Raw genomic sequence first — 12,862 nt, 5'->3', positions numbered from 1 at the left:
ATTTTAACCAAATTGTGGATGGACTTTCGAAGAGAAGGCTACTGGACAAGCTGGATGGGATGCACATCGAGATCAAGATGGGGGACTACAACATGGACGTCGAGGTGCTTCCACTGCCAAGATAATTTCTCTTCTCCCTAGATTCATATTGCTACTGCTGGTGGATTATTATCACAACTTTTTTGGTTTTTTAAGACTCTTTTTCACCGTGATGTCTTTACATGTATATCTCTTTTCTATAGAACTTGCTTACGGAACTGAGGATCTATTAGACTATTCTGATATTTGAATATTCTGTAAATATGTTTAGAACACTATGCATATAGGTTTGATATCTGATAAATATGGCTTTACATGTTTCTGTCAAGTCGTTATGGACTCATATCAGTACCACTGAACTGCTAGCATATGTTTGTATCACATATGATGTTGTGTACTATTGTGGAATTTGAATATAATGCTTTTTTCATACTGAATAAAAAAAACAAAAACAAAAGAAAAAAAAACTGAGCAGTTATCGACATCAACTTCCTCTTTCCTTCTTCATCATAAGCAGTAGGTCCTACTCTAATTATCGTTCCTATAGAAGGTTTCTCCTTAGGACTTTAAGTGAGGAGCAACCCACCAACTATTTTCTCTATTGCTTACCCAACCTTAATTAATATTTGATCATTCAATGGCTTCAAATTCTTGATAAAATTTGTAACAAGAACCTCCACAATATCATCTTCCTTTACAAGAAGATGATTAAATCCAAAGAGTTCAATCTCAATGCGAACCCACTTGAAATACACAATATTTGCACCAAGCAGAACCTATGTCTTGCTAAAAGTTTTGGCATCGCCAAGAGCCACAACCTAGTCTCTCCCTTCGGGTCTTTTTTGAGTTGTCGTCTCCCCCTTTTGTTCGGTGGAGGGTAACAAGATACCACCTTGGGTTTTCTTTTCCGCTTGCCTAAGCTTAATCAAAACTTGGTCACCAAGGGGCTTCAATGTAAAAAACTTGGAAACCACAAAAATTGCAACCTTGACATAGAGTTTCTTGCAAGCAAAGCCTCTGAGAGAGACAAAGGAAAATGCCATAGACAACTTGCTAGGAAAGGCCAGTCTCATGTCCTCATAAGACTTCAAAGTGAGGCCCTGCCCATCTGAGAGGTCACCATTTCGACACCCATGAAAGCAAAAACGTTATGGAGCGAAACCTTCCTAAAGGGACTTAATTTTCTTTTTTTTCATTTCTTTTGTCTTAAAGTTTCATTATTGGTTTTGTTATATATGTGATTTTGTCTTAATTTCCTTTTATAATTGGTTTTGGTTTTTTTCTTAAATTTTTTATTTTGTTTTTAATATAAGTATTTTTGTCTTAACTTTTTTCCAATAAGACAATTAAAGTAATATTAAATTTTAATTTAAAATAATATAAATGAAAAAGTAATTATTTATGAGGAAAGATTTATTTTTTCTTATAAACCCCTTTCGTGCTAGAATGTTAGGTTTGTCAGAGTTCTGGTCTTTCGTGGCCATGTGAGTGTGAGGAGGAGAAAACAACAATGATAATTTCAATAGTTTATAAGGTGCCTGGATTTGGCCGTGTTTTAGGTGTAGAAAAGAGTGAGGAGCATCATTCTGACGTAAGTTAAAAAAGTAAAGAAAGCCATTTATTTGTGATAAATGTAGATCCATGAAAATCTTTTCCGGCTGTTATGGCCAGTTGATGACAACTGATGTTTAACCTTTGGTTTTGGAAAGTGACAGTTTTCCTGCATTGAGAAAATTAGGGCTTTTCTATGTTCTAGATTATAAACTGATGACATTAAGAAACATTTATCCTCATCTGTCATGATTTTTTCAGGAAAAACAGTAACGACGGATAACGCTATGTCATGTGAGTGTGAGCAGTTGTGGACAGCGATGAAAATTTGATGGCTTACAAGGTGCCTGCATTTGGCCGTGTTTATGGCGTAGAAAACAGCGAGGAGCGCCATCTGTGACGTAAGTTAATGAAAGTAACGAAAGGGCTTCCTAAGGTAATTACAAATCCATTGAAATTTTTACCAATAGGTGATGCCATTCAACGACAACTGATATTTGACCTTTGATTTTTTGCTTCGAATATTAAAATCGTAACGTGCTCTCCTCGTAAATTGAAAAATGTTACTCCTACAGTCGTTCCATGATTCTAGAGTATCATTTTTCCTAAATTCTACAGGGTGTATATCCATAGTCCTAATTATTACAAGATATTTTATAAGTAAGCACCTTCTATGAGAAAAGGGTTTCCGAGTTTTTAAATAAATCCTTTTAAAATTCATTAGAAGTTATAAGCATTGTGTACACGATTGGCAATCAATCGGATTTCCCTCATTATAAACTTAACCGTTACAGTGAATATTAGTTTTAGATTTTATATATATATATTTTGGTTAATTTGATTTATGAACTTGAATCTTGTGATTTATATCATATTTTATAATAGTTTAAAATCTAAATTTATTTTTAAGTAAAATGATAATTGGTTTTTTTCATTTAATTCATATAATTTTTTTAATCTCATGGTTATCATACTAATTTATAACCTAATAACTTCTAATTAAACTACCTCCCATAAACTAAATAAAAAATTATTTTAATAATTTGTAATTTTTATTTTAAATAAATAAAAACTAATCATTTAAAATAAAAATAATATATATAATTAAGTTCACTATAAAAATTAAATATTAATATGATTTTTTTAATTTTTATTTTACTTCTACTTTTTCAATTTTATTTTTTAGTTATATTTTTATGAAAAAAAGCAATGATATGTTTTTACTTAAATAAATATTCCTTTTTATTTTAATAGAATTAAGGTTTAAATCAAAATTAATTTTGTTAATTTTCTATGTACTATAGTGACCCATAATAGTAATAATGTAAATGAAAAAGTAGAAAATAAGGAATTATTATTTTTTTATATTCAAATTTAATATATTGATTTTTTCTTTTGTAAGCTAAGATTTTATTGCTTCGTCACAAAATTATAGAAATACTTAATATGCTATGTTTCTTTTGTTAGTTATTGGAAGCAAGACCAAAAACAAATAATTGTTTGTGAGTCCAAAATAAAGTTAGGAGTAGCATCATAACATTGAAAAAAATATGAGTTGCCCCATGTAGTAGTATATAAGCTAGTCTAGAGCATGAAAATAAGGTAACAAAAAGAATATAGTTGTCCCATATGTGAGAATAAATAGCCAAACAAACAATAATAGTAGGAGTAGGAAATTTAAACATCAATATACAATAGGAAGTACATAAACCTAATCGACAAGTTGATAAACAAGTGTCTAGGTCAATGGGATGGTATGCATCCTTGTAACGAGGCTTCGCTACTGGTCTTGGAGGAAATCCCATTTACATGTGATCAAGTCATCCTTCTACATACATCCACAACATGTCAAATTCATCCAACCTATTTAGAATATTGTTCTTGGGCTCTCGTTTGTCATCAAGAATTTTGCCACAAGCAACTTAATGTGCTAGTACAAGTCCACTATATAAAAAATAGTGATTTTATTTTCCCTTGGTATTCTTCATGTCAAGGATCTACGTTGCAAGGCCATCAATCACCTCAGAGTCAATATATCATGTCTCTTATTGAATGTTAGCCATAGCTTCATGTATCTATGAGTGTATCTATGAGGGGGAATATGGGCCTCATAATATTGTGTAGAGGCCTCAGATAAAAAATGAGCTCGTGCAACCCCCACATAGCCACTCCTCTATCAGCAAGATGACATTTGGATCTCCACGTGTCATGGTTGTCAAAGGAAGAGAGAAGTGAACAAGAAATATATTATATAGGGTTGAAGGGAAAACAAAATGTAAGAAGGTTAATTCCATCCCAGAAGATGAAGGTCAAGTTGGAGAGCACTGTGGATACTTCTATGCTCCTTGTCAATAGAGACAAAGGTGAGAGGAAATCTGAAGCAGAAAAACAAAGCAATGATCAAAGTAGGGAAGAATTGTAGCTAAAATTCATGGTCGGAAAAGGGAACAAATAGATGATGATTTCCTAAAAGAGAATAGAAAGCATTAGCATAACATAAGAGATGGAGACTACCTTGATGGATCTAGAGGCCACATGATAGAAATCATTGCAGAGTGACATGTAGGTTGGCAGGTGACTCCTTCGAGACACCATTTAATGCTACGTCTACCAGGGTAGCAAACTAGATGGGGCTATGGCCCAGGGAAGGAACACTACATAAAACATGTCATTGCATGCCCTCATGGGTCACCCCATCGGAGAATATTAATAAAAAAAAAAATGAATTAATAATTTTTATTTTAATATATATTGGAAATATTAAGAATATCGTCAAATTATTGGGTATTTCATTATCACCACAAGAATATTTTAAACAAAGTACAAGTTCCATCAATTTATATCACATTAAGAACCAAAAACTATTTTCATGTAATAGTAACATTGATTTACAACATACTCACTTAATTGACTTAGTTATGGGTACATCTTGGAGATGTGTTTCTAACACTTCTCTATAACGAAATATTTACATGAAGAATATTTTTGAACATAAGTCTTTATCTCCTCCCCTCCTAAACATAACATACCTCTCCTCCTAACTCCCAACATGAAAGCATGTTAAGGAACATATATTTTTGTATATTTACATGAAGATCATTATTGAATGTAAGTCTTTATCTCTTCCCCTCCTGAACATAATGTACCTCTCATCCTAACTCCCAACATGCTCCCAACATGAAACCATGTTAAGGAACATATATTTTTGTATAAAAACCATGTTTAACGAGGTAGCTATTTATTTTTATTTGAAATTATTTGATTAATATGATCTTACTATTTAAGAGAATTTTTTATTTATTAATTTTTAATTTTTAATTTTTATTTAATTTTTATTTATTTATTTATTTTTATTTATTATTTATTTATTTATTTAGGTTAAGCCTAGGCTAGGGCTAGCCCTAATATTGGATTGAATAATGATGTTCCCTCCAATCTAATGTATAAGATATTATAAGTAAAAGTAAGGTGGAAGGGAAATTTGAAGTAACTCGTTGGCGCAACATTGTATATGGGTAGTTGGATATGCTACACCAACTCTATATTGGTTATCATTTTCTTTCTACTTGCATGTCATAATTAAGAAAAAAAGAGTAGAGCATATGTCTCACCTTTGAGTTAGATTTTCTTCCATATTGAGTTTTCTAGGTCACATATCTTTTTCATTTATGGGGATGGTGCATTCATATTCTTGTTCTTTAATCTCAATTTCATTTATTTCCATAATTTTTGGCACTAAAATAGTAATATTAAATCCAAAATCTAAGATAACAAACTACATAATACAAATTTCAAATATTTAAGGAGTCATTGTAATTAATTGTTATAGTAAAATACCCATAATAGGTTATAGGTAATTAATAAAATCCTATATATTATATTTATTTTTTTATGATGATAATGTCTTAAAAATGTCAGATATTACATATACTTAAGTATCAATTTCAATTACCATTTACAATTGAATTATAATTTTCAAAAGACAATCATAAACATTTGGATAATCTATTTTGATCTTGAATATATGCATGGGTTTTTTCCTGGCCAATTTTTTTTATAAATCTAATATAAAAATAAGTAAATCTTAAAACTTTTTAGTATTTTTACAGCAAATTTCAAAACATTTTAGTATTTTTACAACAAATCTTGAAACTTTTAGTATTTTTACCATTCATAATTCTAAAGTTAAACCAAATACTTCTTAATCTATTCTTTTGAAATTAGAATATACTATATTATGTTCGAATTACATATGGTTTATCATTTAAATATTTAATTTACACAGGAAAATCTATGAAATTGAATAAGGATAGGCATATTGTATTGTTTGAATGAAATGTAACTGCCATAAATTAAAAAAAAACAAAAGAAAATTGAAATGAAATTTATGAAACTTAATTTATTTAAATGTAATAAAAAACATAAAGGTTGATTATATTAAATTTTATATTGTTACAAAATTTAAAATAAAATATTATAATAATAATATTAATTTGAAAAATAAAATAATAAATATTTTTCCTATTTTTAATTATTATAGATAATATAACATCATGGCATATATAAAATAATAATTTTATTTTATTTCTAATTTAATTATTTTAAAATATCATATATATTATAAAAACCCTAATAATATAAAATAATACTTTAATTTTTCATATCTATTAATAAAACCATAATAATCGTCTTACATTCATTTTCACTAAATTCAAATTCAAGGGGAAAAGTATTTTATATCACATTTAATTAATGAAACTTCAATCGTGACCACATCTTTCTTATTAAAATGTAGAGTTCCTTCTTAATTAATGATGATGTCGACCTGACTAAAGTTTTTCTAATGACCCCACTGTTCACCGACAAAATGAACCAATCTGGAAACAAAATACATTACTTAAACATAAAAAGTCCCTGTCTTTTCTGTATGAAAATACTAACCATGGAACTAACACTTTCCAATCAATATAATAAACAGGAGTGCATCTGGATTCTCACTTCGCCGACAAATCGAGAGTAATTTATGGTTTTCCAGGGACAAAGTTTTCACATACTCATGTATTATTAGCTATATCATATATAATTAAATATAGATAATGGTTTTTATTATGATTGTGGTTAGTTAAAAAATATTAGCTGGACACTTATATTTATGAGAGTTTTTATTTTAATCTTACATCTTATCGTTAAATTTTTTTTCTAAAATGAGAAATCTATGAAAAACATCATGAAATGAAGTATAGAAGTTGAAGAAGATATCTCATCCAAAGAATATTTCCATGTCCTAAAAGACTTGAATAGAGAAACAAGTATCTTAAAGAATGGTGTAAATTGAAGATAGGTGAATTAAAGATTAATGGAGAAATTAAGCTTGATTTAATTTCTCAATGACAAATTAATTCTATTACAAAAAATTATAAATCCTAGGAAACACAAGCATGCAGACAAGTTATCATGAAAGATTTCAATTAACAATGTAGTTTTAATGAATTGGCTTTGTAATCCCTCATTTATTTTCTATAACTAGGACCATAATTATACAATACAAATATTTTCTTCTTTAGAAAAGAACTATTTAGCATTATGATTTAAAAATAAAATAAAATAAATGACAATTAAAATTATAAGATTAAGTTATATAATTAGCATAATTTAAATGTGAAATTTTCACAGTATTAGATTCATTTATATAACCAGTGTAGATCCATCTATGAAGGGGTTAGAGGGATCAAATCTCTCCAGGTGAAATCTTTTCCTCAAGTTTTTCACTCAAAAAGAGGTTTAAAGATCGAACTTTAGGAAATATTTTCACCTTGAGAAATTAGGAAATATTTTCACCTTGAGAAATTTGATCTCTACACTTAGAGGGATCAAATCTCTGGAGGTGCAAACCTTTCATCAAGTTTTTCACTCAAAAAAGAGGTTTAAAGATTGAACTTTATCAAATGTTTTTTGATTCCTCTAGACCCTTGATAGATGTCAAGTTAAAGATGGATATAAGTTGGTTTACATAATAAATAATTATACAAAAATAAAGTAGAAATTCTCATACGTAAGGATTATAAATACATGAATCAAAATCATTATAATGAGATTTAATATTTTTTTTGAAAACTTTGTCTATACATTCATAAAAAACTAAGCCCTAGATCATTCACAAAATCTTTAAGGGAAGAAGTTCATACACTTTCATGAAAACACTATCATGCCTGAGGACAACAATACAAAGAGGTATTTTTGGTCTAAGATTTTTCTTTTATTTACACAAACCATTAGCAAAAGATTTAAATATAATTTAAAGAGAAAATAAAAAATAAAAAGAAAATAACTCTCAATTTTTTTCTTTAAAATTAAGAAATTATATTTATCAAATTTTTTCTTGACTTTTTTTTAAATACTTGGCCTATAAAACACATCGAAACAAAAATAAAGGCAATTTTTCTTAATTTTTTTTTTTAAACACTTTGCCTATAAGGCACTCTCAAACAAAAGCAAAGTCTAATTTGGTGTTTTGGAAGGGAATGTTTATCTTTACCAATAATACGCGTGAGATTAACAACTCAAGGTCCTAATCCTTGAATCACTTTGTGAATATTCTATATCAATATATAGCTCTCACATAAAATGATTCAAATTTTAAATTTGACACAACAAGTTGAGGCTTGGTTGCCTGTAAAAAAACTCTCATGCTCAAGGAAAACAATAATTATACAAAAGTAAAGCCTAATTTTTCAGATATAGGGACTAGAGAGACACAAATCAAAATCATTGAAACTGGTTTCCCATTTTTTTTCAACTTTTCCTACAAGACACTATGATACAAAAATAAAGCCTAATATTTCGGACATAAAGATTATAGATATATGAATAGAAATCATTGAAATTGGATAAAGAGAATATAAAATTAAAAATAAAAAAATTTCAAATCAAGAAATTATAATGGAAAATGTTTTATCAATTTTTTTTTTATTTTATTTTTTTTTTAACTTTGATTCTAACACATTGTCATGCTCACAAACAAAAATAATTAGACAAAATCAAAGTCCAATACTATAGATACATAACATTGTCATGCTCACAAACACAAATAATTACACAAAATCAAAGTCCAATACTATAGAAATAATTACACAAAATCAAAGTCCAATCCTATAGATACATAACATTGTCATGCTCACAAACACAAATAATTACACAAAATCAAAGTCCAATACTATAGATACATAAACGCATTGCCAAATAATTTTCTTATGTGATTCTTACCAAAAGACTTTGGTTAATAAACAAAGTCATTGAAATGCTATTCTTTTTTATGTGTGAGAAATTAATCCAAATTTTATGCTTTTAAATAGGCGACATTATGGGAAAAAATGATGGGTTATGAAAACTCAGTTAAAATGTTTACATGATAGTAAATTTATTATTTTATTTTAATGAAATCATTTAAATTTTTTATTCTATAGGTTATATTAAAGACTAATAGAAAAAACCATGGCTTGTGAAAATAATGACTCGAAATCTTTCACAAGGGTAAGTTAACTATTTTATCTTAATTAAATAATTTTATTTTTTATTCTATTTTATGATTATATTATTATTTGTCATCTTGTGTCTTGTTTTTTTATTTGATTTTTATGGAATTATATTGAGTCAAAATATTTTATTAATAATTATAATTATTAATTCTTCCCCGGATTCAGGTGCTAGTGGGAGGTCTAGCACGAGTCCCTAGAACAACAAGTGGTGGTCACCACATGACGTGAATCCTCCAACAAGTGGCATTCATGGCTCGTAACGCAACCTCCTAGCACTTGAAGTCCCCGTACAAAGCTCTCCCACTCGCTCGCTCCTGCACTAAAAAGACAAAAACTATGCTTGTTCTCTCCTACACGAATTTTTCTCCCCAGGTTATTCCCCCCTGACTCCCTCTGTCTCTTCCAATTCTAGATCAAAAACACTGCCTACTTCCACTCAATGATGAATCATGATAGGGGTATAGGTCGACGTCCTCATAGAGGCAGGGACCATGGAGGTCCCTCCACCACCTTTGATGAAGCTACTGTCGTAGTCATGTTCGATTATGGTATCCTTGAATCCATTAGGAGAGAGTTCCTCATCATGGATGAGGTCAAGATCTGTAGAGATTGTGTGACTCTTTGGGCCCTCCTGAACCTTCCCACCCGCTAGCTCAAGGAAATAGCTGAGGAGAAGTTGAACACCTCTTGTTGGATTGCTAAGCTCTTTACGTGAACAAAGTCACTCCTTCTCCTCCCTCAAGCACTTAGCCAAAATCCTCCACTTTGATTTTCCACCAAATATCATGTCCCCCTCTTCACATGCTCCCTCTCCCTCGTACTCCCCTCTAGTGGGCTCATCTTCTCCGCCTGTCGCTAGTGCTCCTACAACTCTTTTCTTGCCCGCCCGTGATCCTGTCCCTTCTATGGTTGATGAACCTCCCTCCTCCCCTCCACTCCCAAGTCCATATGACTGCTTCCTCCTTGAGGAACTCCCTGCAGACTTCGGCAATGTGCAGGGCCATGGAAACACTCAACTTCAGCTTGGCGACTATGTAGTTCCAATGCGGAAAATTCTAACCTTTTAGCTTCAAGACTAGTCACAGGTTAGTATTATTGGGTTGGTTTGGCTTAGTGGCAATCTTCCAACAATGGTATTTTGATTAGGTTGGTGAAGCTGTGTCACAGAGCCTCGAGAATCAATGATGTTTTTTGGCACCTCCTCAATTTTGGTCAACAATTGAAAGCCACAAAGATGCTAGGACTTTTGCTCACCATTTTGAAAATTGTCAGTGCATTTCTAAGACTCCTAAGCTTTGGTTTCACCTTCTTGGGGCAAAGCCTTCTAGCTCATTTTTGGTTTCCTCATACAAAGGAGGAGAATGCACTCATGGAAGTAAACTATGTATATTTTTTAAGCCTGTTAATATGACATAAATAGACTTGCCTACAAAAAATCATTATTTTTTAATTTAATTTAAATTAATCATGTTTATTATATTTAATTTTGTTTTGTTTTTATGTAATTTGACTTACTCAACATGTTAAAGATTACAACATCTCTTCCATACAAAGTTTTGACATTTCACTTTTTATTTTTTTTATATAATTTGATCAAATCAATATATTTAACAAAACATTACGAAAATTAATCCATACTAAACTAAAACCCCTCTTCGCACAATTAAATAAAAATATATTTTAAAGCACAAAAACAAAAAAATTATATTACACTGTCACACAAATTATATCATCTAATTCACACCGCGATAAAAACACTTCAAACATAAAATAGTAAAATCCTTAACCTAAACCTAAAAACATGAACTCTTTCCAGCGGGACCATGTTTACAATCGTCTCCCTGCATTTGATGGCCACATAAACCATCGATCAGCGTTTTTGATGCTTACTTCTGTGTACAGACAATCAGAAAAGACAACGGTTCCTACCAACGCATTCATTGATCCCAATGATTACCCTAAAAGATTAAGACATGGTATCAACTTTCTTTGTCCCGAGTGATGCTTCTTTCAGGGGATGGTGATAAATAACTACTTCTAAGGTAAAGGATCAATGGTTGTACAGGGTTAATTGGACTTAAATGGATTGAGATGCAACAATTAACACACGATTTCATTTTCAACTAAATTCAACCTACACTGTGGCAATGTTACAATTACTTGTTTCAAATTCACGTATATTTATATATGACCTCTCACAACGGTTAAGTCTCCCGTCTACCGTAGAATAACAATACATAATAATATTAACAAAATTGTATGAATCGTCGAATCCGACAACCCAACATCGAGTAATTCAGTGCAGACGCCAACCCCGCAGGATGAATGATCTTTGCGTTAAATTTATTCTCGACTTTTAAAAGCACTGGATACCCATTATATTCCTTTCACACTTAGGGCGCGTGACGGTGAGAAGAATCCAGAAGGGAAAGGAAAGCCACACACATCCACCTGAAATACCGGCCGTTTCGGTGTTTCTCAATAAAACCTAACCTCCTGACTCTCAACCTTCATTATATTCTTTACTTCCACCTTTGAAATAACGGCACCTATGAGTAAATTTCATTCCGTTATTTCCACAAGCAGAGGTCTAGATTACAGATTTCTTCCGCGGCCTTGCGAAAGAACTTGTTCGGCCGATTTGCGTGCATTGTAATTGAAATCCATCAACATTGTGATTCTCTAATGGGAAACTGTATGCGATCTGGATCCGTTAGGGTCTCTACAAATTTAACAGACGATGAGTTAATAATGGTGATGAGAATGGACGGAAAGATAATGGAATTCACAGCTCCGTTTCTCGTCAGCGATCTCACGGCGGCTTACCCACGGCATTCGCTCGTGCACTCCGGAGACCTGTGCCGCTGTCTTCCCCCGGACTACAAGTTGCTTCCCGGACAGCTTTATTGCCTACTGCCAATTCCTAATTCCCATTCTCAAGTTTGGAAGAATGATGATAGTGAAAAAGACGCCGTTTTATCAGAATCCAAAGGCACCGATAACAGCGGCTGTGACGGCAGAATAAAGAGAGGAAGGCAAGAGAACACCGCCCCTTCTTCGGGTAAGCCTGTGCAAAATGGCAGCAGTATTATTAGGGTTAAGATGGTAATATCGAAGCAAGAGCTGGAGGCCCTGCTTTCGGATCCTTCTACAAAGCATAAATCAATTGAACAGGCGTGGCTTCAGCTCCAGTCTAAGGTCCAGCACGTTAAAGAAGATTATGCTGCCAAAAGATGCGAGGGTTTATGGAGACCCTCGTTAGAGAGCATTCCAGAGATTAGTTAAGCATATACAATCCTTCCATCATGAAAAGATGCAGTTGCAGGCTATGAGAATATTTGTTGTTAATAAGAATACTTGCTATTAATACATATTTATTATTAACACTGCGGATGTTGTAATATACGTTAATCGATACGAAAGGAATTCCTCAGTGTGAAGTGTTTAGAGTTCAGTAATATTTTTTACAGCAGTTCAATGGTTGTGATCGTTACAATGCCTCTTTACCCTATTTTTTGATTAGGGGAGTCGGTGAGAGGACAATATATATAATTGAATAGCAGTTAAAGTTAGGTTTGTCAGAGTTCTAGTCCTAGCTGGCCATGTGATGTTGAGGAGTTGTCAAACGACAATTAAAAATTTGATGGTTGTTCATGAAGTTGCATTTATTTATAACTGATTTTAAATTGTAATTAATTTTTATGTAATACTTATAATTTCTAATTTCATATAATCAC

General features: G+C 31.5%; 1 protein-coding gene and 1 pseudogene across 1 annotated transcript; one reads left to right on the top strand and one right to left on the bottom strand.

Annotated features, from left to right (window-relative positions):
* Positions 1 to 236: 236 nt before the first annotated feature.
* On the bottom strand, positions 237 to 1,984 carry LOC149229530 (20 kDa chaperonin, chloroplastic pseudogene; annotated as a pseudogene).
* A 9,690-nt stretch (positions 1,985 to 11,674) lies between these two features.
* LOC149229529 (uncharacterized) lies at positions 11,675 to 12,511 on the top strand. The gene has a single exon (XM_089375868.1). It carries the CDS (start codon positions 11,811 to 11,813, stop codon positions 12,408 to 12,410), a length of 600 nt encoding a protein of 199 aa, XP_089231994.1. The 5' UTR covers positions 11,675 to 11,810; the 3' UTR covers positions 12,411 to 12,511.
* Positions 12,512 to 12,862: the final 351 nt, after the last annotated feature.

This window comes from Pinus tabuliformis, chromosome J, assembly GCF_031772625.1.
Source record: "Pinus tabuliformis cultivar Carrire ecotype Pingquan chromosome J, CPIR1, whole genome shotgun sequence".
Classification (NCBI taxonomy): Eukaryota; Viridiplantae; Streptophyta; class Pinopsida; order Pinales; family Pinaceae; genus Pinus; species Pinus tabuliformis.
Note: the sequence above shows the minus strand (reverse complement) of the source record. Positions and strands in the feature narration are given on the sequence as shown.

Coding starts and splice junctions, on each gene's coding strand:
- LOC149229529 (XM_089375868.1), top strand. CDS start 11,811: ATGGGAAACTGTATGCGATCTGGATCCGTTAGGGTCTCTACAAATTTA.